This window comes from Poecile atricapillus, chromosome 10, assembly GCF_030490865.1.
Source record: "Poecile atricapillus isolate bPoeAtr1 chromosome 10, bPoeAtr1.hap1, whole genome shotgun sequence".
Classification (NCBI taxonomy): domain Eukaryota; kingdom Metazoa; phylum Chordata; class Aves; order Passeriformes; family Paridae; genus Poecile; species Poecile atricapillus.
The window spans coordinates 20312005-20337776 of record NC_081258.1 but is presented as its reverse complement, the minus strand read 5'-3'; the positions used below and the strand labels follow the sequence as shown (position 1 = coordinate 20337776).

The 25772-nt window shown below is 59.3% G+C and overlaps 3 protein-coding genes across 4 annotated transcripts in view; 1 reads left to right on the top strand and 2 right to left on the bottom strand.

Annotated features, from left to right (window-relative positions):
- Positions 1-10931, bottom strand: part of ZC3H18 (zinc finger CCCH-type containing 18) — a 43479-nt gene extending 32548 nt beyond the window's left edge. The window contains exons 1-5 of one of the 2 annotated variants that reach the window (XM_058845729.1): positions 10903-10931; positions 10425-10506; positions 4092-4687; positions 1388-1472; positions 356-504 (exon numbers count right to left, since the gene is read on the bottom strand). In XM_058845729.1, the coding sequence (XP_058701712.1) occupies positions 356-504; positions 1388-1472; positions 4092-4673 (816 nt within the window). In that variant the 5' untranslated portion in view covers positions 4674-4687; positions 10425-10506; positions 10903-10931. The remainder of the gene's footprint in view (positions 1-355; positions 505-1387; positions 1473-4091; positions 4688-10424; positions 10507-10902) is intronic. The other variant, XM_058845730.1, reaches the window with a different exon arrangement.
- Positions 10932-12253: 1322 nt separating this feature from the next.
- CIDEC (cell death inducing DFFA like effector c) lies at positions 12254-14219 on the top strand. The gene is made up of 6 exons (XM_058845735.1): positions 12254-12332; positions 12827-12898; positions 13026-13167; positions 13318-13467; positions 13557-13741; positions 13820-14219. Exons 1-6 carry the CDS (start codon positions 12298-12300, stop codon positions 14010-14012), a joined length of 777 nt encoding a protein of 258 aa, XP_058701718.1. The 5' UTR covers positions 12254-12297; the 3' UTR covers positions 14013-14219.
- A 1430-nt stretch (positions 14220-15649) lies between these two features.
- The window catches only part of ZFPM1 (zinc finger protein, FOG family member 1), a 35069-nt gene continuing 24946 nt past the window's right edge, over positions 15650-25772 (bottom strand). Inside the window, exons 4-10 of the mRNA XM_058845728.1 lie at positions 23202-23335; positions 20324-20426; positions 19299-19508; positions 18979-19209; positions 18565-18660; positions 18308-18457; positions 15650-17976 (exon numbers count right to left, since the gene is read on the bottom strand). Coding sequence (XP_058701711.1) covers positions 15785-17976; positions 18308-18457; positions 18565-18660; positions 18979-19209; positions 19299-19508; positions 20324-20426; positions 23202-23335 — 3116 coding nt within the window. The 3' untranslated portion in view covers positions 15650-15784. The remainder of the gene's footprint in view (positions 17977-18307; positions 18458-18564; positions 18661-18978; positions 19210-19298; positions 19509-20323; positions 20427-23201; positions 23336-25772) is intronic.

The window sequence follows — 25772 nt, the reverse complement described above, 5'->3', positions numbered from 1 at the left end:
TCGAGTTAGTTTTAAACAGCAAAGCTGTGCTTTGTAAAGCTACCCCAGAGTTACTCCAGAGTCGTCTCGGCAGAGCTGAGCTGGGAAAGCGTGGAAAATTACCCCCCTCTACTGGCAACTCCAGGATCTCCACTTAAAATAATCACACATGCAGCTGTGGGTTGAATTTTGCTGAGATATTAGCTCAAAAAAAGAGGAGAAAAATCGCAGGATTGTGGAATGGTTTGGGTTGGAAGGGACCTTGACGCTCATCTCGTTCCAGAGGAAGGGACACTTTCCAAAACCCTGCTCTGAACACTTCCAGGGATGGGGAGGATGCTGCAGAAGCCATAAATCCACACAAGAGGTTCCATACCCAGGGGTTGGCTGGCATCAGCGGGTGAGGCCCGATGGGAGGGGCACCGTTGGGGGAGAAGGGCTCAGGTTTGGAGATCAAGGAATAATTTCCCTTGTCGTTCACTCCGGGGTGGATAAAGCGACAGTTCATGCCCCAGGTGCAGTGCCCTGTGGGAACACACAGCTGTTAGATCCCTGCCTTCCACCAGCAAGCAGCACCTCAGCCCCACAGCCACAAAAAACCTCATCAGGCATTCAAAACCCTTTAGGGAGTAACGTTGTTTGAGGTGTTTTGACCTTTCTCAAACCCCATCAGGCATTTAAAATCCTCGAAGGAGTAATGTTGTGTGAGGTGTCTGAGTTTTCTCCTCTGCAGCTTGGTTGGGATTTACCTGTTTTCACACACATGGAGAGGTATCTGTCACTCTCCACCTGCCAGAGGGGACAAACAGATCCAGACATGGATGGATCCACGTACAAGAACCTCATTCCAGCGGGGAGAGAGGGATGGACATACACCGGTAATTAAATGCAGGAATCAGCCCATGAGATCCTCATTTGTTAATGACAAACATTTCCAATCAGGAGCTTTGCCTTTCACAGGAAACCTGAGAGCACCACAGTGCATCCCAAACAAACAGTGGTGAGGCAGGGAGCAGCATCATGGAATGGTTTGGGCTGGAAGAGCCTTAAAGCTCATCCAGTTCCAATCCCAACACCTTCCACTATCCCAGATTGCTCCAAGCCCTGTCCAGCCTGGCCTTGGACTCCTCCAGGGATGGGGCAGCCACAACCTCTGTGTTTTATTCCAAAACCCCCTCAAGTTTCCCTTTATTTACCTCCTGCAGGCTCACCACGCTGAGGGCAAAGCCCTTTTTGTGTAGTGGCTCCATGAAAATTCAGCTTTGGCCACCAAGAAACAGGAAGGTGACACAGAGGGTGCCTGGGGCAGAATTTATCACGTAACAGCAGCTTAGTGGAGAAAAAAAAATCCCCAAACAGGATCAATTCCAGCACGTCTGGCTCCTCCCAGGCCCCAGAGCGTGGTTACCTTTCATGAAGAAGCGGCAGGTGGGCCGTGGCCTCACTTTCCTGTCGTTGGGGTCTTTAACTTCCCCTTCTTCCAAGTCATCATCCTGGAACAGACAGACAGAGCTGACATTTCATGTGGGGCATTCCCTGCAGGACCTGACATTTCCCCATCTGCTCCAGTATCAGTCACTGAGAGCCACCCTGGGGCAAAACCAGGGGACAAAAACAAGGTCAGGTGACAAGGATTGCCCCAGAGCACCTTCACAAGGTGAAGAGAGAAGATTCCAGGTGGCTGTAAAAGCACCTTCCACTGTCCCAGGCTGCTCCAAGCCCCATCCAGCCTGGCCTTGGGCACTTCCAGAGATCCAGGGGCAGCCACAGCTTCTCTGGGCACCTGTGCCAGGGCTCCATCACCCTCACAGGAAGGAATTTCTTCCCAATATCCCACCTAATCCTGTCAGTTCCACCTCGTTCTATCACTCCATACCCTTGTCCAAAGTCCCTTTTTAGGGACAATCTCACAAATGAACTTTTCAGGTTAAGTCCAACGGATTTCTTCCAGTCATCTCCACCTTCCCTTCTACTCCTCAGCTCCACACTGGAGTTGGGAACCAGCTCAAACAAAACTCTGCCTCATCCCCAGGGACTACAACCCCAGGAATAAGTTCCTGTAGCTGGAGGTTGCTCCAAGATTAAGAATTAACAGCCATGAAACACCTTCAGATGAAAAGTTATTGGAGCTTTCAAGTACCAGCATTTTCTTCTGTTCTCCAAGGGGAAATAAAAACAACCTCCCCTGGCTTTGTTAGGCTGCACTTGAAAAGCCAAAAGGAGCTGGGATGCAGGAGGCAAAGGTACAAATAACCAGAGAGGTGTCACAGGCCAGGAAATCAGGATTTTATCCTAAAGGACATCCTGGTTTTCCCTCTCTCTGCCTGCATTTCCCTATTTCCAGCATGTGAAACATGTGAAGAGGGAACATCTGGATGGGCCTTCCCTCTGCCTGGCAACAGCCGTTTTCTGGGTGGAAAAGATGAGGAAAATTCTCTCCTTTGATCCACTGAGCAGCTGGAAAGAAGGAAAAAGCCATCCCTTGGCTGTAGACAAACACAGGAGCAAAGAGAGGTGGGTGAAGAGCCTCTCCTGCTACATTCCTGAGCCAGCCAGGAACAGAGAGCTCTCCTCAGCAGCAAGGGATTTAAAAGCCTGCATTTATATTCCAATTAAAATCTGCATTAATATTCCCCTCCCTCCACGCCAGGAGGCTGAAAGCAGAAGAAAATGCAGAGCTTGAAGTTTTCCCCAAAGCTGGGGCTGGCTTTCAGTGCTGCATGAATGGGAGAACCAGCTCCACTCTGCTGCTTTCAAAGGAGCTGTGTGAAGTCTGGAACAAAAGGGGAAGTATTTATTTCTGGGAGGTCTCCTTGGAATCAGGCAGCTGAGAATGCTGTTATGAGTTAATGTATGAAAACCAGGGTACAGATTCATCTCCTGCTTTGTGAGGAGAGCTCCCAAGAATGCCTCCAGCTCCAAAGGAGATCATTCATATTTTAATCAAGGAGCAGGCATGGAGTCAGAACTCCAGGAATTTTTTTTTTTTTTTCTGCCCACAACGTGCTGGAATTCCTTCTGACTGATTCAGGAATACACAAAACCTTTGGAAAACACGTGCTGAACAAAATCACCTGCCAGGATGGGCACGAGGAAGAAAAATTATGTCATTTTTGAAAGCAATTAAACTTGTCAATGAACTATGAAGAGTAAAAAAAACCACACAAAATATGATTCTTTAAAGAAAAGGGAGGAGAGTCCAGTGAGGCTCCAGGAGCTTCCCAGGGTCCTGTGGCCAGGTCAGACCCACAAGAAAGGGGCCTGGAAGGACAGAGCATCTCCCCTGCTCAGCTGAGGAGCACCAGCAGTGACCCCACCACACTCCAGTGATTCCCTGCACGTCCCCAGGATATTCCCACACCCTGTGCAGGTGGAATTCTGGCACAGGGAGCCAGCCCAGGTGCTCTGCACCAGTGATTTCTCTTTACACTCCCACCATTGGGATGCAATTCCAGACCAGGAGCCCACAGGAGGCTTTTTACTGGAATTTGCTGTTTTCTTCACGGAAAAGGAGGGAAATTGTTGTTAAGCTGCACGAAGCAGAGCTCCCTGCTGAACACAACCATGGCTAAAGGTGATGTTTCCCCTAATCCCCACTTGCAACTAAACCCCACTTCTGATTTTCCTGAAAATCTTGAACAGTGAAACACTGCACATCCCTGACCCCATCCCCAAACCATGCCTTTGGGTATTTTCCAGAAATCCCAGCACCTTCCATTCCCCTTCCATACATCCAGCTGGATGCAGCTCAGGATCAGGGTTCCCCACACACCTGGGGAACACCCTCCAGCACCAGCCCCTCAATCTGTCCTCATCCTGGACACCCAATCCATGGGATTTGCTGCCAGCATCATTCCCAAGTCCTCCTGGAGCTGAGGCAGAGCAGCTTCTTAAAGCACTGGAGTCTTCTCACGAGAGGGAACAAAGCTCATTTTGATGGCTCTGGCACAAAGTTTTGGTTCAGCACAGGGCACCAGGGCCCAACCCCTCCAGGGAAAAGGGTTCCCTGCACACTGGGGACCTGGATACTCCCACCAGGAGGAGGAAGGAACTGCAATGGGAGAAGCAACCAGCTCTGAACCCCCCCAGGGCTCTGCCCACCTCCTACTTACATCGATTTCTCCATCATCAATTTCCCCATCGTCCTCTTCTTTCTTCTTCTCCTTGAGGGGATCCTGCCCATCCTTCTCATCGTCACTTTTGCTGCTGGATTTCTTCTCGTCTTCAGGGCCATCGTCTCCTTTCTCCTCTTCCTCATCATCGTCCCCAGCAGCTTTCTCCCCATCCTCCTCTGCAGCAGCAGCACTGGGTTCCTCAGGAACCTCCTCATCATAGTCCAGCTCGTGCTCATCCAGCTCCCTGGTGACAGAGGACACTTCCAGGTCATTTGTCCTGTCTTCCTCCTCTCCCTTGCGGGGCCGGGGGCTCTTCAGCTCCACGCTCTGCTCGTTGGTGTCGGATTCCTGCGACTTGGCCTCGCTCAGCCGATCCTCCTCATCCGAGTGGTTCTCCTCTTCCCCCCGGCTCAGAGCCCTGCCTGCATCCTCCTCCTCGCCCAGGAGGCTCCCCTGGCCGCCCTCCCCATCGAGTTCCCGCTCTGAGCCGCTCTCCTTCAGGACCTCCTCATCGGAAAGCTGCTGGTCCTCTTCCTCAGGAGAGCAGGGGTTTCTCTCCGGGCTGTCGGAAACGTCCATCAGTCCCCGAGAGCCTGCAGGGCACAGAACAGCTCTGGTTATGGGGAGCACACGGGGAAAGCAGGGCAGCCTCACCCTGAAGGAACTCGTTCTCCTGTGCTTTGCTTCCCAGAGAAAGGTTCTTGGAATTCCTGGAAAGCCAGGTTGGATGGGGCCCTGAGGAACACAGTCCAGTAAGTGGCATCCCTGCCCAGGGCAGGGGTTTGGAATGAGAGGAGATTTAAGGTCGCCCTCCAAGCCAAACCATTCTGGGATTCCGTAAATTCAGGAACATGTTTTCTCATAGATCCTTCAAGAGGGAAATTCAGAGTTCAAACTGCACAGAGAACAGATTCCATTATTGTCCCAGACTGGAGTGTGCTGCCCTTCACAGAGCAGAGCTTGAGGCTGGAATTTCACAGAATCCCAGACTGGTTTGGGTTGGAAGGGATCATAAAGATCCCATTCCACTCCCTGCCATGGGTGGCTCCAAGCCCTCCCAGCCTGGCCTTGGACACTTCCAGGGATCCAGGGGCAGCCAGAGCTGCTCTGGGCACCCTCACAGGGAACAATTCCTGCCCAATATCCCACCCATCCCTGCATTCCTTCAGCCTGAGCCCATTCCCTGTGTCCTGTCACTCCATCCCTTGTCCAAAGTCTCTCTCCATCTTTCCTGCAGCTCCTTCAGGCCCTGCAAGGCCACACTGAGCTCACCCCAAAGCTTCTCCTCTCCAGGTGAACAATCCCAGCCTTTCCTCCCAGCAGAGCTGCTCCATCCCTCGGATCACCCCAGAGCCTCCTCCAGACTCCCTCCAGCTCCTCCCTGTGCTGAGGCAGCTCTGCAGGTGGGGTCAGTAAAGACCCCAAAATTCCTTCCAAGCAGCAAATCCAGCTGCCTGCACTGAGACTTTTCTAGAAGATGTCTAAACAGGTGCTTGGGAGATGTTAAAAACCTCATGTCTGCTGAGAATAAATCAAATAAATACAACAGAAAAGGGCAGAGTGAAAAGCAAGGAAAAAACCTGGGCCATACATTAATTTATTTTACTCCAGAAACAAAAACCCCATAAATTACAGAAGTGCCTGACTGGAAGTGGCTGAGCTCACTGGGTCACATCCACACAAAAGCTCTAAATACACTGAAGAAAAGTCACAGAATTACAAACCATCTTCATTTTAACGTGTCCCATGTTTTCCTCCAGCTGCTCTCTGCAAGTTCATTTAGTGCTGCCACAAAACCATGGCACAAATGATCAGAGTTTCACCTGGTATTTTTAAAACCTTTGGAGCAGAAATGCTACAAATGTCAGACTGGCTGCTCCTTTAAACACACCCAGCCATCCATCATCAAATCAGAGTTCATTAATCTTTTATTAAGCTGCTATTTCACCTTTTCCTGACACTTTTCCCTGTTTGTCCAACTGGTTTTGCACAGGAAAGGTGATTTCCCATCAAAAAGCCACCACAGACACACCAAACACTGCCCCATGGAAAGCAAACTGAGCTTTCCCAGCACCTGAACACCCCCAAATCTTTTGGTAATGAACAGAATTTGCTGCAAATTCCCAAGATCAAAGTCCCACTCCAGAAAATTCTGCTCCTTATACTGTGGGAGGTTTGCAGAGGAGTTTAAACCAGAAAATAAACTCAAACCACTCCCAGAAGCACCTTAAGCTGTATTTTAGGACTGACTATGCTCTCCCCAAGCCCTCAGAGCCCTGCTGGTATCATTTAATTGATAAACACGAGATGATCTCAGCATCAGCAGGGCCCAGAGCAGCAGAAAATCCACATTTTGAGTTTCCTCCCAGCTCCTCTGCACCCTGGAGTTGGTTCTTGCTCACCAGCAAAGTTCTGATTCCCCTGACAAGGTCAAACCCAAATGAAAAGACAGAAAGTTGCCTCCTGGTGCCAACAGCTCTGAGCAGGACAGATCTGAAGCAAATTATCTCCTTATTGAGCACATCCAGCCTGATGCTGAGCTCATAAATTCCTGCACAAATTATTACTGGCTTTAAGAGCCAGCTCAGAGCGGGGATTTTAATTGCCCAAGTGCCTGAGAATCAAATTTGTGTGAACACAAAGGTCAGCCCAGAGAGGCCACCAGAAATATCAGAGCTGCCAGGGGCACGTGGACTCAGGAAATTTGTTTTCTGTTTTCTTGCAAATAAAAAAAAAGGGGGAAAAAAAATGGTATTTAAGCGAAGCAAATGGCTTTATGTGTTTGACATGGAGACCTTTAGAAGGGTGGGAAGAAACAAATATGTTCTGATGGTGAGGAATATAAAACATTGACCTCCACAGCAGCTTTTATAAAATCCAGAGCATCCAGCAGTTGTAATAATTTCCTATTAATTTCCATCAGCAGAAATGATAAGAAACACAATAAATGATGGCCCAAGTGAGAAGGATTCACAAAATCCAGGTAGGGAGGGTTTTTTGGGGTGGATTTCCTTGGATTTGGGGGCTGGACTGTTACTCCAAGATTCCCCAAAATCAACAAAGCAGATTTTGGCAGCAATCTTACCCTGCATGGAAATGCCCCAAAACAATGTCCAAAGGTAAAATCAGCAGCAGGGAGGTGGAAATTAAAAAGAAAACTGCCTAATGATGAAACAGGACAGTAAGTTTAATTCCAGTTTTAAGTGTTGTCTTAAAATAATCTGTAAATCAGTTTTTTCCAAATCTTTGGAATTCTGCAAGTGTTTGTTTGTTTTGAGATGGTTCTTAAACTGCAAATCCCAATTTATCCCAAACTTCTGGAATTGTGAGAGGTTTTTCTGAGGAGGTTTTTTAATCTGCAAATCACAATTTATCCCAAATCTTTGAAATCCTGAAAGGGTTTTTTTTTTTTTGAGGTGTTTTTTAGGGGTTGTCTGGGGGGTTTTGTATATTTGGGCCTTTTAAAAATTGCTTTCTGCTGTCCTTTAGGGAAACATAAAGACAAATATCACAAAAACCTGAGAATAAATGACTCCATGGAAGTCTTAAAGCAAGCAACAGTGACAGAAGTGGCAGAGCACAAACTCCCAGGTTTCCTCCCTCCCTCATCATAAACTTGGCCTTTTTTTGTGCCTTAAAACTAAGCCAGTTTCTTCCTGATTCAAAACCAGTCATAAAAGCAAAAAATTAACTCCTAAGCCCCAGATAAGCTTGTTTGACTTGCAGCTCAGGCAAGAGGCAGGGATGTATTAATGCCTCTCACTGAGCAGCCTTTTATCTTTCAAAAATCTTAAAAATTCAAGCAAAGCTGCCTTTGGTCCCAGCTGCACAATTATTTCTGTTCCAAAGCTGGCTCCTTTTGCTCTAAGTGTGTCAAAAATTCCTTTGCAGGCAGCCTGGAGCAGCACAGGGCACTGGGAATTCCATCCAGGCTCACAAACCTCTCTTGTTCCCAGGCTAAACGAGCTAGGCCAGCCTTTCCACGGGGAGATCTGGGAGGAAATGCTATAAATAAGGGGCATTTTCAGGTAAAAAGAAAAAAAAAAAGTGTTTTTCCCTGGTTTTGGAATGACTTGGGCATGCTTTAGTGAGCTAGAAGCCTCTTCAAAGCAGGTCACAGGTTCTCAGGGAAGAAATTGAGGAGCTGGCAGCAGAACTCCCCAGGAATGAGGAGCTTTTAGTTCCACAACACATCAGTGACTCGGAAGTTTCAAAGCCTGGGCTCTGGAATATTTCAAATTAGGGAATGAAGCATGAGCTGCTCCTGAATTTATCAGAGTTCCATGGCTTGCACAAGGTGGGACAGAGATGCTCCTCCTACCTGGCCATCCACACTGTGCCTGGATGCACCAGGAAGGAGCCAATTTATTCCCACCAAAGCCTTCTTAGAAACATTTAAAATCCCACATTTCCCTCCTAAAAAGAGGAGGAGAAATTTGTGGAGATGCTACAGAAATTTAAATTCACCTGCTTCACTTCCTTTGTAAGGTATTTTTATCACAGCTTAACGATATCCAAGATTTTTTAACTTAAAAGCACTGGGATTAAGCAGCCTTGGCTGCACAAAAGGCAGGGAGAGAAAAGCCCTTTGCTACTTAAGTTGCTTTTAAAACTTCACTTCCACCTTGCCAGGGAATGCTAGGATACATTTTAAATAATATCCTGAAGCTCACACTTCAGGCAGTTGATTTTTACAAGGCCAGAGGAGTCAGAGCAGGAATTTTTACCCAGCAGCTCCTTTTGCAAAACCAGTCCTGATTTCTTCTCTTTTGCTAATTAAACAGCACAAAAAGGTGCACAATTAAAAAGGAAGAAATTCCAGCCAGGAACTGAGTTCCTACAAAAAAAACTGGAGCTGGGCAGAGCCATCCATTTCAGCCTTAGAATCCTAGAGATTTTCATGGCTACAAAGAACCAAGTGCATTCCTGATTTCTGCCCCCCTCACATCCCTGGAGGAGGTCACAGGACAGGTGGGAAGGAAAGAAGACAGGAAGATCTTTCCTCCAGGCTGAAACCTTTGGGATAAAAGGATTAAATCCACTTCCTAAAAGCCAAACAGCTCCTGTGAATCAGATCCATGAAATGCAGGGGTTAAAGCAGAGCAGAAAAGTTCTGGAGCAGGGTCTAAGGGCAGGCAGGAACAATGAGGAGAGCGAATGGGAATAGTGCTGACAGGACAGGTGAGGAGAGAACGGCAGCACAAAAAGATTGAGGGAACAAAGAACTGCAAAAACAGAGGCAAAGCAGAAACCAAGGGCAGGAACCAACACGGGGAAAAACATGGAAGAGCAGCAACAGCAGGAGCAGGAAATCAAATTCCTCAGGATCCAGGAAAAGGGAAAACACAGAGCACTGAAAGGATGAACTTGTGTGCAGCCCTGATTGGAATTCCAGTTGTTAACAGGGTTAATTAACCAAAATCCTCATTTCTCTGCCATCCTTAGGGAGATCTGAGGTGGAGGATGCCCAGGGAACTCAGGAGATCTCAGGGCAGCCTTCAATGCCCCACACTCAGCTGCCCTGGGGGATCAGTTTGGTGGTGAGAAGCATTTCCAGGAGCTGGGTTTGAAGAAGAGCTCAGAGAGGTCCAACAGGGAATGTTCCCCACGGATTTGTATTGGGGACCTGCAGGGAAAAGCAGCTGCAGTTTGTTTTCCCAGCACAGCTGATTTTCCTACAGCTCCTCCCTGCAGCTCTCCCCCAGCAAATGCTGAGTTTGAGTTCTCAGGACCTCAGGAAGAGACAAGCAGCAGGGTTACACCTGGATCCTGCAGGATTTGGGATAATCCCACCCAAAAGACTGATTTTGGATCAGCAGTTCGGCAAAGAGCTGTCCTGATAAACTGAGACCCTTCCCCTGAATCCAGGCAAATCTCAGGAAGAAAGAATTCACACCCTGGAGGTGCTGCTCTTGCTACAGCTCTGAGGAGACTCACCTGAGAGCTGCCCCTGCAGGTGACAGACCCCAAACTCACCTGAGAGCTGCCCCTGCAGGTGACAGACCCCAAACTCACCTGAGAGCTGCCCCTGCAGGTGACAGACCCCAAACTCACCTGAGAGCTGCCCCTGCAGGTGACAGACCCCAAACTCACCTGAGAGCTGCCCCTGCAGGTGATGGACCCCAAACTCACCTGAGAGCTGCCCCTGCAGGTGATGGACCCCAAACCCATTCAGAACTGACCCCATGGATGACAGACCCCAAACCCATTCAGAACTGACCCCATGGATGACAGACCCCAAACCCAGCTCAGGGCTGCCCCCACGTGCAGCTGCTGCTGCTGTGCGGTGCCCAGGCTGTGTCCCCGCGGGTCCCCCCGTGTCCCCCTCACCTCCGAGGTTCTCCTGCCAGGCTGGGCTGCTCCTGCTGTGCCCCCGGGCCGCGGCTGCTGGCGCTGTCCCTGTTCCCGCTGCCTGCCGAGGGGACACGGTCAGAGCCCCCGCAGCCCCGGCCGCTGTCCCGCCCGCCCAACATCCCCCGCCGGTCCCCCGCCACCCACCCTCAGCTCCCCACAGCCGTGCGCGCCCGTTCCCATTCATTATCCCAGCGAAACGGGGGGAATTCATTGATTCCCCCGCTCTCCCGTCCCCGGACGCCCTCCAGCCTCCCCCCCGGCCCCCTTTGAAAAGCGCGCCGGGCGCTCCCCTGCTCTCCCCGCCGCGCACCCCGGGGCTGGCCCGGGGCTGTCCCCGCTCCCCGCTCCCCGGGGCCGCCCCCGCCCCGCGCTCCCCCCCCCCGCTCCCCGCGCCGGGCCCGGGCCCGCCCCCCCTCCCCGGCGCTAGGCCGCGGCGGCGCGGGCGGCGGCTCACCGGTGTCGGGGGGCGGCGGGGGCCCGGCGCGGTGCGGGGCGCGGCGGGGGCGGGCCGGGGGCGGCGGGGGCCGGCGGGGCCGGCGGGGCGGAGGCGGCAGAGCGGGACGGGGCGGCGGAGCGGCCTCTACTCGCGGCGGCGCAGGGCGGCCATGGCGTGACGTCATCCGCGCGCGACGGGCCCCCGGCGGCGCGAGGCGAGGGGCGGGCCGGGGGAGGGGGAGCGCGCGCTCCGCTCGCCCCGCCCCGCCTTAAAGGGGCCGCGCACGGCGGGCACGGAGCGCAGGTGTGCGGACAGGTGGACAGGTGAACAGGTGGACATGTGAACAGGTGGACATGTGAACAGGCGGACAGGTGGACATGTGGACAGGTGGACATGCGGACATGTGGACAGGTGGACATGCGGACAGGTGAACAGGCGGACAGGTGGACAGGTGGACATGTGAACAGGTGGACAGGTGGACAGGTGGACATGTGAACAGGTGGACAGGTGGACATGTGGACATGCGGACATGCGGACAGGTGGACATGTGGACAGGTGGCCAGGTGGACATGCGGACATGCGGACAGGCGGACATGTGAACAGGCGGACAGGCGGACAGGTGGATATGTGGACAGGTGGACATGCGGACAGTGGACATGTGGACAGGTGGATATGTGGACAGGTGAACAGGCGGACAGGTGGACATGTGGACAGGTGGACATGCGGACATGTGGACATGTGGATAGGTGGACAGGTGGACGTGCGGACAGGTGGACGTGCGGACAGGTGGACAAGTGGACAGCTGGACAGGGGCTGTGTGCAGCACGTGGAGGGGCAGGGAGGTGCCAGGTTCCGTTCACACGCGAGGCTGTGCAGATGTTGGCGGGGGCACACGCGCGGCTCCAGATGTGCACACGCTCCCCGCACGCACAGGGACGGGACACGCGGGGGCCGCAGGATCAGGGAATATTTAGGGTGGAAGGGAGATCCGGCAGGGGCACCTGGAGCAGGTGGCACAGGAACACGTCCAGGTGGGTTTGGAATGGCTCCAGAGACCCCAGACCCTCCCTGGGCAGCTGTGCCAGGGCTCTGCTGCCCTCCATGGACAGAGCTTCCTCCTCACGTCGAGAGGGAATTCCTCGTGGTTTAGTTCGTGGCCATTGCTCCTGGTCCCGGACAGCGCTGGGAACAGCCTGGCACCGTCCTGTGCCAGCCCGTGGAGATATTTATAGGGATTGATGGGATCTCCTGTCAGCATTCCCTTCTCCAGCGGGCCATGCCCAGCTCCCGCAGCGCCTCCTCAGCAGGGCGATGCTCCAGACCCCGGCTGGGGCTGGCTGGGCAGGAGGGGAGCGGCCCGGGGGGGGAGGAGTCTCTGTGACAGGTATATAAGGTGAGGCTCGGCTCAGGGGGATGATCCTGGGAAGAAGAGCTGGTGTTTGTTGGAGGTAAGGGAACGGGGGATCTCCACTGCAGCTCCCCACTGTGAGGCTCCTGGCTGGAGATACCCGTGGAGCCCCTCCTGGCTGGAGATAGCCGTGGGTCAGCAGGGCTGGGGGTGCTCCCATGGGTGTCTCTGGCTCCCAAAGCCCTCTCCGAGGTCCCAGAGCCCAGGCCTGGCCCAGGGCTGGTGTCTCACCTTTGCTCCAGCGCTGACTCAGGCTCCCACGTGTCTCTTTACGCAAGAGCCGTGCTGGCAGGGGACTCTGGCCGGGCGGCCACCGCTGGCCTGGCCCCGGCCAAAGGGCAGGACCAGCCCCTCTAAAGGCAGAGGTGACAGAGCTCAGACTCAATTCTGTCACCGGAACTGCCAGTGGGGACATCTGGAGCAGGCAGGAGCTGAAAGGAGTGCAAGATCCCCTGGAGCTAAGTGGAACGTGCTGGTGGGAACAGGTCTTGAGCGTACAGGAGCTGACAGGGACCTCTGTCCTTCCTCCCACAGGCTGCTCCGTGCTCCCTGGAAGATGGATTACGCCAAATCCCTGAGCCAGCGCCTGGCTGCCCCCGTGTCCAAGTAAGTGCCACGGAGCCCCTGTCCCCAGGACTGGGGGGACATCCCACCAGAGCCCTCCCTGGGTGCTGGCGCTGCCAGGGGGTTTTGCTGGCTCTCAGAACATCCCAATCCCTGCACCCCTTCCCAGATGTGTCTCTGCCAGTGCCTCCATGACCCAGCAGCTGCTGGCGGGCCCGGCCCCACCGTCCCGGCCCTACCGCGTGTGCAACTGCGACCGCAGCCTGCGCAAGGGCGTCATGGCCCCGAGCCTCGCCGAGCTGCTGTGCCAGGTCTGTCTGTCTGTCTGGGCTCTGTCTGTCTGTCTGTCTGGGCTCTGTCTGTCTGTCTGTCTGGGCTCTGTCTGTCTGTCTGTCCAGGCTCTGTCTGTCTGTCTGTCCGGGCTCTGTCCCCAGCCCCGCTCACCCCCAGCCCCTCGGCAGGCTCAGAGTGCCCTGGCCCTGCCGGCGCCCATCGTGCTGGTGCTGGATGAGGATGGCACCGCCGTGGAGACAGAGTCGTTCTTCCGGACGCTGGAGGAGGGCACGGCGCTGATGGCCCTGAGCAAGGGACAGACCTGGACTGCCCCCAAGGTGAGGGAAGCCCTGAGAGGGGCGTGAGGCTGGTTTTTCCCGTCTGTCCCACGCTGGAGGTGGGTGACTGTGGTCCCGCTCTTCCCTAGACACGTGGCTACCAGGTGAGCCTGTCCCGCAAGCCCCCGCGCAGGATCGACGTCGCCTGCGTCACCTTCGACCTGTACAAGACCCACCCGAAGGACCTGGGCTGCCTCAACGTCAAAGCCACCCTGTATGGCACCTACAGCATGTCCTACGACCTGCGCTGCTACGGGGCCCGGCGCCTGGTGAAGTGAGTGTGGGGACAGCTCGGGGACAGGGACGCTGCCCAGCCCTTCCCTGGCACGCTGACCCCTTTCTCCCCGCCCAGGGAAGCCCTGCGCTGGGGGCTGTTCACCATGCAGGCCACGGGCCACGTCCTGCTGGGCACCTCGTGCTACATGCAGCAGCTCCTGGATGCCACCGAGGAGGAGCAGAAGGAAGAGGAGAAGAGCCCGCTGCCCCTTCAGAACCTCCTGCCCTGCAGCCTCCCCGCCCTGCCCTACAAGAAGATGTCGCAGTGAGGGTTGGCTGGCCTGGCCTGTCCCCTCTGCTGTCCCCCCAACCCTCGGGGGTCCCAGCACCCCGCTAGGTCAATGCCTGGGCCGAGGCTGCCGCGGTGCCTGGCACAGCCTCTCCTTGCACTCTGCTGGCTGAGTGTGGCCAAATCTGCTCTGGAATAGCTGCTGCTCTGTAAATATATTTATTTAAGTAAAGTTCTCCTGAATTCAGCTGCATTTTGTGTCATCTTTCTGGGGGGGGAACGACACCCAGCACACCCAGCCCTTGCACTACTTGGCACCCTGAGCTGGTGCTGTAAGAGGTGTGAGGAGGGGACCTGTCGCAAGCTCTTCCCCAGGGGAGCTGCTGCCTCCATCCTCCTCCTCCCTGGCACCAGAGCCTGGCTCCCACCCCCTGGCGCAGTGCCGAGACGCTGCTGGCACTGCAGGCACCCACAGGAGTGATGGGGCAAAGCCCGGAGCCCCTGCCCTGTGGCAGCTGGCACCACGCCTGTCCTGGCTCCCTGTAAAGGGGTGAAAGCTCCCCCTGCCCCTTGTGCCCCTGCCGGTGCAGGGCTGGCACAGAGGGACAGCCCCCGTGCCCTGGAGGGGGTGTTCCTGTCCCTGGGGTCCCCGTTGGCAGCCCTGGGCAGGGCTGTGGTCACTGTGCCCACACCAGCCTTGCACAATGCCTGGCGCTGGCCTGGCAGGAGCATCATCCAGGGGCATCCTGAGGGCCTGGCAGCTCCAGAGAGAGCAGCTGGGAAACAAACAGAGCTGGGGGCACTGGGCTCCAGCGACCTGGCCCTTGGGGACTGTCCCCAAGTGTGCAGGGGGAGCCCGGAACGATCCTGAAGCACCACCCCTGCCAGGGAGGGTGGGAGGGAACAACCTATTGCCCACCTGTGCTGCACTGGGAATACTGGGAAGCACTGGGAAGAGCCGTGGAGTGGTGACAAGCCATGCTCTGGGGGTCCTGAGGGCCATCCTCCCCTGTCACGCTGTGGGGGACACCTGACCTGAGCCCCACTGCAGCGTCTGGAGCTGCAGCGCAGGGACTGCTCAGGTGCCAGAGAGCTGAGCCCCACCCGGCGCTCTGGGGCTTAATTAGCTTGATAATTAATGAGCCGTCAGCACCAGCTGAGCTCCATCTGGGAGCAGCGACTTTGCCCCGTGGCAGGGACGTGTGACCTCCCCGGGCTGCCGAAGGTGGCACCCAGGGGACAGCGTGGGGACACCGTGCCCTGCCCCGAGAGAGCCGCTGTCACCCGCGGCTGTCCGATGTCCCCACGGCCCCGGTGGCCGTGCCAGCCCCCGCAGCGTCCCCCACCCCACACAGGTGTTTAGCAGACATATTTATTTCTGTACACACTTATACACACAGTTCCCAGTGCTGGCTCCGTGCAGGCTCCGCCCTGCGGTGGGGGCACCCCCAGATTTCCTGGGGTGCTGGGGCCAAGCCCGTGCCCCCCACACCCCCACCGCAGCCCCGTAGTGTCTACCCGGGGGAAAAGCCCCCTGCAGCCCCCAGGGCAGGGCCGTGCACCATCCCCCTGCCTCAGTTTCCCCCCGGGGCACAGGTGGGGGCTGACCCCCCCACCACCAGGGTCCTCACCCCCAACACGGGCAAACTTTGGGGCTCCAGATGCCAAAGCTGCCCCGGTGGAGCCTCCCGGGGGGGTCCTCCATCACCCCGACCCCTGCACGGAGGGGGGGGGTGTCAGGCACAGGTTCCATCCCCCAGCCGCTGCAGCCCCCCGAGAGGTGCCGGGGGGCTCTGGGGGGCTCTGGGGGGGTTACTTGACGTGCTCGGCGGCGTGGGAGGAGCAGTAATACTTCTTGTGGGCGATGAAGGTGGACAGGCTGCTGAACTTGATGTTGCAGAGGCGACAGTACCTGTGGTTGCCGTTGGGCACCGGGCCGGGCACAGCCTTGGCCGGGGGGGTCTGCACCCCCCTGTCCGTGTAGGCGGGGGGCGTGGGGGGCTTGCGGGCGGCTTCCCGCAGTCCCTCGGGGGCTCCGGGCGAGGCGGGGGCCCGGGGGGAGCCGGGGGGCCGGGGGCTGTCCCGTCCCTCCTTGGCGGTGAGGCTGTCCCGGCGCAGGCGGGGGCCGGGCGGGCGAGGCGGGGACGCCGCGGGCAGCGGGGGCTCGGGCGTCCTGCTGCCACCGGGGGCCAGCGCGTCCGGGAGCCCCGGCCCGGCCCCCGCCGGCGGCTTGGCCACGAAGAGCCCGTGGGCGTTTCGGAAGTGCTCCAGGAGGTCGCCCTTGATGGCCCCGTTGAGGGGACAGTAGGGACAGGCGGCGAGGGGACCCTTGGCCCCCGGAGGCGGCAGGGGACACTTGGGGTGACGCTGCAGCGAGTCCGCCCCGGGGTAGGGGATGCCGGGGCTCCCCGCCGGGGCCGCCCTCACCCGCACCCCTCCCTCGGGGTCCCCCTCGCCGGGGCTGCCGGGGCTGTGCCGGCCCTTGAGGGGGGCGCCCATGGCCCCCTTCATCTTCTGCAGGTGCTCGAGGGTGCGGGGCTGCAGCGGCGTGGCCGGGCACTGGTACTTCTTGTGCGCCAGGTACGCGTCCAGGCTGTTGAAGCTGATGCGGCACGCGGTGCACTCGTGGTAATCGGCGAGGGGCAGCAGCGGAGGCGGTGCCGGTGCCGGTACCGGTACCGGTGCCGATGCCGGCTCGCTCTGCCACCGCGGCTTCTTGCTCAGGTCGATGGGTCCCTCGGCGTCGGGGCTGGCGCGGGGCTCGGCGGCGGGCGGCTCCGCGGGCGGGGGCTCCGGTGCGGGCGGGGGCTCGGCGGGGCGGCGAGCGGCGCCGTGGATCTCGTAGAGCTTGCGGCGCTTGCGGGTGCGCAGCGGCTGCGGCACGAAGGGCACTTTGGGGGCGGCGGGGCGGCGCACGGGGGGGTCGTGCCGGGAGGCGCAGTAGAAGCGCTTGTGCACCACGTAGGTCTCGTGGCGGCTGAAGCGGATGTTGCACGCCTCGCACAGCGTCTTGCTGGGGTCCTCGTCCCCGTCGTCCCCCGCCGAGCTGCCGGGGCTCTGGCTGTCCTCGCTGCACCGCCCCGACCCCCCCTCCGCCTCAGGGGACCCCGCTTTGGTGCCCCCCTCTTCAGCCTTGCCCTCCGGCGCGGCGGCAGGCGGGGTGGCATCGCGCCCGGCGTCCCCGTCCCCCGCTGCCGGGCCCTGCCCGTTCCCCGCCGGGGGGGACAGCAGCGGCCCCTTGGACGCCCCGGGGGCAGCTTTGAGCTTGCGTGCCCCGGGGGGACTGTCCTCGGCCAGGTGCCGGCTGGAGCAGTACAGGCGCTTGTGCACGTAGTAGTTGTTGATGTTGTTGAAGGTGATCTCGCACTCGAAGCAGGTGGCCCCCTTGGGCACCGGCGTGCCCGTGTAGATGGCGGGTGGCACCGCGCCCCCGTGGCCCTGCTTCAGCCGGCTGTGCACCAGCTCCGACATCTTCGCCAGGATCTCCGACGCCTGCGGCACCACCGCGGCCTCGTGGCCGAACACGTACTGCGGGAGGAAGACGGTGCCGCCCGCCGTGCCCGTCCCCGGCTCGCTGGGCACGGGGCTGGAGCCCGGCGTGGGGCTGGCGAGCTCCGACTTGACCTTGGCCGAGGACAGGCTGCGGGGGGACGAGGTCCGGGAGCCGGCGTCGGGGCTGCCGGCCCCCTCCCCGCTCTTGGGCGCCTCCGCCTCGCTGCCCGGGCTGCCGGCCGGCTCCTCCTTGATGCGCACGGGCTCGCCGGACGTGGAGGAGGAGGAAGAGGAGGAGGAGGACGCCGATGAAGGCCCTTCCCCGTTCTGCGGCTGGGCTGGGGGTGAGAGTTTTCCGGCCCTGGGGTCGGGGGGCGAGGCGGGCGGTGCCGGTAGCGGTGCGGGGTCGGGGCCGGGCAGCACCACATGCTGCGGCAGCGCCGGCAGCGCCTCGGGCAGGAACGCGCTCAGGCTGCACTTCCGCAGGGACGAGTTGTTCGGCTGGCTCAGCCCTGCGGGGGGACAGAGGCCACAGTGTCACCGACAGCCCCGGCTGCACAGGGATGATCGGTGCTGATCACTGAGAACACCGGCACGGGGATGCTGCCCTGTCCCCCTGGTACTGACACCCCCAGGGCAGGGATCCTCACCCCGTGCCCTGTTCTGTGAATCCTTGCACAGGGATGCTTGCCACGTCCTGCTCTGGCACAGGGATCCTGCTCTGATCTCCATTCCCGGTGTCCTGGCACAGGGACACTGTACCATGCCCTGCTCCCTTCCCACCAGCAGACCCAAGCCCTGGTGACAATGCCATCCCGGGTCACCCACAGCCCCAGCACCTACCAGGAGCGAGGGGTTTGGCAGCAGGAAGGGCTGATCCAGGTGAGAACACCTCGCCCTTGGAGCCCGGCTGGCAGATCATGTGGTTGGTGACCAGGTGGCTGTACAGGATGTCCCTCGTGGTGGAGATGAAGCCACAGCTGTGGCAGACACCTGAGGGGACGGGACAGGGCACAGGGATGAGCGGGCAGGGCAGGAAGGACAAGCGCCCATCCCTGGAAGTGCTGGAGGGGCCGGGGCTGTCCCCACGGGACACTCACCGTTCAAGGTGTCCGTGTGCACCTTCAGGTGCCGCTCACAGTTGGCTTTGGTGGTGAAGGCGGACAGGCAGATGAGGCAGACGAACGGCCGCTCTCCTGCCGGACAGACGGACACTCAGTGCTGAGGGGAGGGGGACAGGGACTATGGGGACACCCAAAGGGCCACCCCACAGGGCCAAACTCCCTCTGTCTCTCCATGTCTGAGACGGGGGAAGACCTACAAGTGAGCTGTGCCAAACCAGTGACCCAGCTGGGGAGAACCTCATCCCGCTGCTCAATGTGCTCAGCCCTGCATCCTCCCTCCCTCCATCCTCCCTGCCCCTCAGCTGCGCTGAACCTCCTCTAACTGGTACTGCCACCCCAAAGCCTGCAGAGGAGGGGTGCCATGCCATCCCGTGCCGTGCTGTGCCGTACCACTGTGGCTCCGCATGTGGATCTCCAGGGAGCTGGCACTGGGACAGCTCTTCTTGCACTGTGGGAAGGGGCAGACCCTCTCGTTGGGATACGTCTCCTTGGGCTTCTCGTCCAGGGCCGGGGAGCCGGCGCCGGCGCTCTGCCGGCTGGCACAGTAGTACATCAGGTGGGCCTGGAGGTTGCGCTCGCTCCGGTACCAGATGCCGCAGTCCTTGCAGGGGAACACGTCCTCTGTGGAGAGCGAGGGACAGGGACGTGGCTCGTGTGACGGGCTGGGGAGCCCCGGCAGGGCCGCCCTCCCCGCGTGTCCCTGGACTCACTGTTGACCACGGCGGTGGCCAGGATGGCGGCCATGCCTGCCTGCTGCGGCAGCAGCTGGATGTCCGAGTGCAGCGCCGCGGGGTACGGGGACTCGCCGGGCTCCGCTTTCACCCCGTGGTTGGGGACAGCTGGTGGCTCTGCCACCACGAAGGCGCTCAGGGGCTCGTCCTCCCGCAGCGGGCGCGTCGTGCGGCACCACAGGGCTTCGTCTGGAAAGGGGGACAGCGGTGAGCGGGGATCGCTGGATCCCGCCCTGCCGCCGGCCTGGCCCGTCCCCTCTGTCCCGCCTTGTCCCCGCCGTCCCGGCAGCGGCCGCTGCTTCCTCCCGGCCACGGCCTGGAGATGGCGGTGTCTGCCCGTGCTGAGCCCCGCGGAGCCCGCCCGGAGCCGCCGCTCCGGCTTGTGCCCATCCCTGCACTTATCCCAGTGCTCATCCCTGCGACATCGCTGTGCCCATCCCTGTGCCCATCCCTGCATCCATCCCTGCGACATCCCTGTATCCATCCCTGCGACATTCCTGTGCCCATCCCTGCATCCATCCCTGCGACATCCCTGTGCCCATCCCTGCATCCATCCCTGCGACATTCCTGTGCCCATCCCTGTATCCATCCCTGCGACATCCCTGTGCCCATCCCTGCATCCATCCCTGCGACATTCCTGTGCCCATCCCTGTATCCATCCCCAGTGCTCATCCCTGCAACATCGCTGTGCCCATCCCTGTGCCCACCTCTGCATCCATCCCTGTACCTATCTCTGCACCCATCCTCGTGTCCATCCCTGCCTCCATCCATCCTTACATCCATCTCTGCACTCATCCCTGTGCCCATCCTTGTGCCCATCCCTGAGCCTTTGTGCTCATCTTTACCATCCCTGTGTCCATCCTTGCTCCCATCCCTGTGCCCATCCCTGTTGGCAGCAGCCAGCCAGGGAAGCAGGGACAGGGACAAGCCCAGGGACAGCAGTGGGACAGGGGACAGGGGACACTGCTGGGGACCCCTCCCCTCCCACTGCCCCCGGTACCAACCCTTCCTGTAGATGACGGCGTTGGCATCGGGCTCTCCGGGCACGAGGGGCAGGCGGGACAGCCAGCAGCTCTCGTCCCCCAGCACCAGCGTCACGGGGGGGCTCTGTGGGGCAGGGACAGGGGGTCAGCACGGGGGTCACACTGAGGGGCTGCCAGGGGGGTCACAGCGCTCCCCACTCAGCCCATGCCCAGCTCAGCCTCCCTGCATTCTAATGAATATTAATGAGCACAAGGGGGGGGAAATTAATCTCCCTGATCCTCCGATGGCTGCTGCAGTAACGATATGAAATCTAATTATCCATCCCAATATTTCCAACCCCTCCAAGTCAGCCTGACAGTCGCAGCCAGTTGGGGCCTTATCACTGCCAGGAGCCGAGTGCTGGCAGCGTGATAAAGTCCCCAACACGTGGGTGACACTGGCACAGAGGTGTGTGACACTGGCACAGGGGTGACAGTGGCACAGGGGTGTGTGACACTGGCACAGGGGTGTGTGACACTGGCACAGAGGTGTGTGACACTGGCACAGAGGGGTGTGTGACACTGGCACAGGGGTGTGTGACACTGGCACAGAGGGGTGTGTGACACTGGCACAGGGGTGTGTGACACTGGCACAGAGGGGTGTGTGACACTGGCACAGGGGTGTGTGACACTGGCACAGAGGGGTGTGTGACACTGGCACAGAGGGGTGTGTGACACTGGCACAGGGGTGACACTGGCACAGAGGGGTGTGTGACACTGGCACAGGGGTGTGTGCCACTGGCACAGGGGTGACACTGGCACAGAGGGGTGTGTGACACTGGCACAGGGGGGTGACACTGGCACAGGGGTGTGTGACACTGGCACAGAGGGGTGTGTGACACTGGCACAGAGGGGTGTGTGACACTGGCACAGGGGTGTGTGACACTGGCACAGGGGGGTGTGACACTGGCACAGAGGGGTGTGTGACACTGGCACAGGGGTGTGTGACACTGGCACAGGGGTGTGTGACACTGGCACAGAGGGGTGTGACACTGGCACAGAGGGGTGTGTGACACTGGCACAGGGGTGTGTGACACTGGCACAGGGGTGTGACACTGGCACAGGGGTGTGACACTGGCACAGAGGGGTGTGTGACACTGGCACGGGGGGGTGACACTGGCACAGGGGTGTGACACTGGCACAGGGGTGTGACACTGGCACATGCATGTGCACCTCTCACAGTGGTGCCCCTATGGCCACGGGAAATGGGGCTGGGGGCTTTGGGACCCTTTTGGGACCCTCACACAGGACACAGGGATGGGCACTGCTGGTGCCACATGGGCAGAGCACCCCCGGGAGAGGAGGATCCCTTCGGAATTTGGCTGCCCTGCAGGATCCCGCAGCACCCCAAGGTGCTCCCGGCACCCCGGGGCGCGCACCCCGCTCCCCAGGGCGGCCCCAGCCCGGCCTGAAGCCCTTCCTTGTTCTCCCTGAACAAAGAGGTCGCTGTCTGGGCTGCACGGCAGCCGATAACCATCGGAAACCCTATCTGCTCTGCATCCGCATCCGCACGGCCCTGCCCGCGGGCAGCCGGGCACGGGGGGACACGGGGAGACACCGCGGGACAGGGGGGGCGCAGTCCCACAGGGGCTTCACCATCCCTCGGCACCCCTGGGCTGTCTGCCAGAGGGTTTCCACACCTTCCCGAGCAAGGATCTTTTGGGAGAACCCTGTAGGATCAGGCAGGGGCGGGTAGGAATCTTCCTACTCCGTTTTCTCCTCCTCCTCCTTTCCCTCCTTTCTCCTTCTCCACCAGCAGGCGATGGGGACACACGGTGCTCCACGCCACGGAATATTAAAGCCACCCAGTGCTCCCAGCTCCCACTAAAAAAGGATCCAGGCTGGGATCATCTCCCACGTGGAGATGAAGAGCAGAGCCGGGCAGGATTTGGGGGAGACCCCCTGCACACCCCCCCACCGCCGCCAGCAACAAAGAGGAAGGGACCTGAGGGTGACAGCCCCTATCAGGGATGGGGCTGCAATTCCTTCCTCCCTTCCCTGAGCAGAGATAGGGAAGGAGGAGAGTGGCAGAGGAGAGCAGGGCTGGGAATCATCAGCCGGGCTCGATAAGGGAGCTGCTGAAATGGGAGCAAAAATATTTAGACAATAAATGAAGTATCAGAAAAAAGCTGCGCATATCTTCGGGAAATCAATCATCCTGTACCGGGTGTCTGGACACACGGCGCCAACCGGGAGATAGGGAGCCAAACTGGGCAGATAAGGGTTAATCAAGGATTTAATTCAGCAAAGATAAACGGGCCTGAGCTTAAAAAAAAAAAAAAAAAGAAAAGAAAAAAAAGAGAGCAAAGGAGAGAGGAGGAGGAAGAGGTGGGGATGGAGCCAGGGCTTGAGGATCCTGGGCTGGAGCTGTCTGTGTGCGGCTGGGGGGGGGATGTGGGGGGAAGGATGTGGCTGGAATGAAGGATGCAGAGCCTAAAAGCACCCAGAGTGACACTCGTGGACACTCGTGGCCACTCGTGGACACCTCCCTCCTCTGCTGCTCCCCCTGGTGATGGCACCCACGGCCACCAACAGCCCCCCGGTGTCCCCTCGGCTCTCCCCTCCTGCCCCTTGCCACGCTGCTGGTGCTTTCCAGGCACATCCAGAGTCCCCAGGGAGCAGCCCCGGGCTGGGGAAGCCAGAGCCCATCTCCCGTGTGAGGAGACAGGTGCCACCTCTGCCCGTGCACAGGGATCGCAACATCCCGTCCCCGGTTTGTGGGAATGCTCTGGGCTGGCAGGGAAACCTCCCGGCCGCTCAAACCGGGAGATTCCCGGCGCTGAGGAGATCAAGCAGGGACTTAAACGAATTTATTTCCTCAGGACTTGCCCCGCCACCATCCCCTCGGGGTGCTCCTTACCGTGTCGCCGTGCCCCGGCGATGCCGGCTCGCTGTGGATGCTGCCCTGGAAGGGGCCCCAGGAGAAGCCCTCGGGGAGGCTCCTGCGGGTCCGCACCCGTCTCTGCCCGTCCCGCACCTCCAGATCCAGCTCATCTGCGGGGGGACACGCACAGCATCAGCGGGGTGCGCCCCCAAACCCCCCTGGCCTGCAGCACCTCAAATCCTGGGGGATGTGGGCACCCGGCTGGGGCCGGGGGCTGCTCCTGGCTGTCCCGAGGGGGGATCCCTCCCCTTCCCGGGGGTCCCGGCTCGGCGGAGAGGAAGGAGCGTTTCCCATCCCCGAACCCAAAGTCGCAGCAGCTTCAGGGCTTAATGGCTTTGATTATCTGATAAGGCTCCGGTTTAATGGGTTAGATAACATGTGAATACGCTATGAAGGCTGCTCGAAAATGTTTTAACTGTGCCTTTGTCTTTGCGAGCGCAGATAAGATGGCAGGTAACCAATACCCAGATGGATGTGCTGCCTGCCCCTCGCCGGCTGCTGCCCCCCAAAACCGAGCTGCTCCGGGGGGACAGCGAGCCAAAGCCAGCCCGTGCGCGGAGCCCGAGCACGGCGGGAGCATCCCCCGCCCCGGCACTGCAGCACAAGGAGCCCCCTAAAGCCCCGAGGGGATGCGGCCGGTCCCGGGTGCCCTGGGCAGGGAGGAGGCTGCGCTGGCTGAAGGCAAAATTGCCTTTGGAGCCGGGAGCGCGGGGAGGATAAAGCGATCCCATGGCTGCGGAGATTGAAATCTGATGTGTTTATTAGCAGGGCTGACATCTGGATCCTCCCGGCGCTGGGGTGAGCTGAGGTGAGCGACTGGGAGCGCTGGGTGGTGTCACCTGCCGTGGCCCAGGTGCCACTGCCACCCACGGGTCCCCTCTGTCCAGCCCGGGCCACCTGGGACTGCTTGGAGCACATCCCGGGGGAGCACCCGGCAAAACCCGCTGCCCGCTGGGGTGTCCAGGCTCCCCGAGGTGTTTGGGGTCACCAGGCTGGTCCCTGCCACTCTCCATCCCTGTGCCACAGCCCCAGCAGTGCTCTGGGCTCTCCTCAGCTGCCCTGTCCTGCCTCCCCATTCCCAGAGCCCTTGGAGCGCTCCCAAAGCCACCCTGGCCATGGAGACCCCGGCGCTGTTTCTAGCTGGGATTTCATCCCTTCAAAGGGGTTTTGGGAGTGAGCATGGCACGGGCTGTGCCTGCCCTGCATCCCTGGCATCCTCCCACCCTGCATCCCTCACATTCCTGCCATCCTCGGGTCCTGCAGCCCCCTGCCCGTGTCCTCAGCAGCTCCAGGAGGAGGAGGAGGAGGAGGAGGAGGAGGAGGAGGAGGGATGGGGCCTTTGAGGAGCTGTTGGGATTTATTCCCTGGCCCAAACTGAGCCTGAGGAAGGGCAGCGGCAGGACCGGAGGCAGGCAGGGAGCAGAGAGACTACCAGAGTGGCCTCGGGGCTGAGTGGAGCACTCGGACCCTCACACCGTTCCACACTTCCAGCACCTCCCAGCTGATTCCCAAAGTGCTGCCGGGCTGCTGGACTCCCTCCGGCCTCAGCATCCCCGAGCTGCGCCCCCTCCCTTCCACCCCTGAGCCCCCAGGAGAGCCCCAGCAGTGCTGGCTCCCCTCTGGCTCTGGCACCCCGAATTTCCCGGCTGCTTTTGGGGACCGGAGCCCAACGGCCACGTCCCGCTGTGGGTGCCCCCCCTCGGTGCCCCCCCTTCCCCGTCTCACTGGTAATCAGCGGCGTTTGGGTCAGGAGACCATGTCTCCGAGATAAGAGCATTCGCCTGACACTTCCCATGTCAGAGCACTTCATCTTGTGTGTATCAATCCCCAGCAGAGAAAACACGCAGGCGCTGATAAAGAGAAAACCGTTCCAGACAGGGGGACAAAAATAGTGCTGCTGGAGCCGGCCCCGCTCCCGCCAGCGCCCCGCGGCCTCCACCCACCCAAAAATGGGGTGCTGGAACCCCACCGACGGTGCTGAACCCCTGCTTGGTGGTGCTGAGAGCTCCTCCAGCAGGATGAGCATCCCTGTGCCAGCCGGGGATGCTGACAGAGCCCCTGCGCTGCACCCACCTCCACACAGCGAGGGAAGAAAGGAGGGAAAAGATGATTTTTCCCAGCTAAACACGCAGCAGTGCTGAGTGGGAACAGGGAAAACGATGGGGAGAGCTGGGAGATGCTGCGTGTCCCACATTGGGAACAAAGCTCAAAGGCAGCACGTGGAGACCACCGGGCTGCAGGGAGCGATCCCACCATGGATCAGCCACATCCCACTGCCCGAGGCTGGGCAGAGCTGCTGCCAGCCCCCGGGGTGTCCTGGAGCAAAGTCCGGGAGCTGCAGCTCCCTGTGGGATCCCCCGGCAGGTGAACACCCCCCGGGTATCTCACCTGGCCATCGGTCCCTCGTTATCACGGAGCAGGGCTTATCTGCCAGCTCATTAACCAAATTGGGCAGGGACCGGCCTGTTTGCTCTGGGCGCAGAGAAAAGCAGCAGGAAGGAAGGGAGGGAGGAAGGGAGGGGAGAAGGAAGAAGGGAAAAGCCCCTG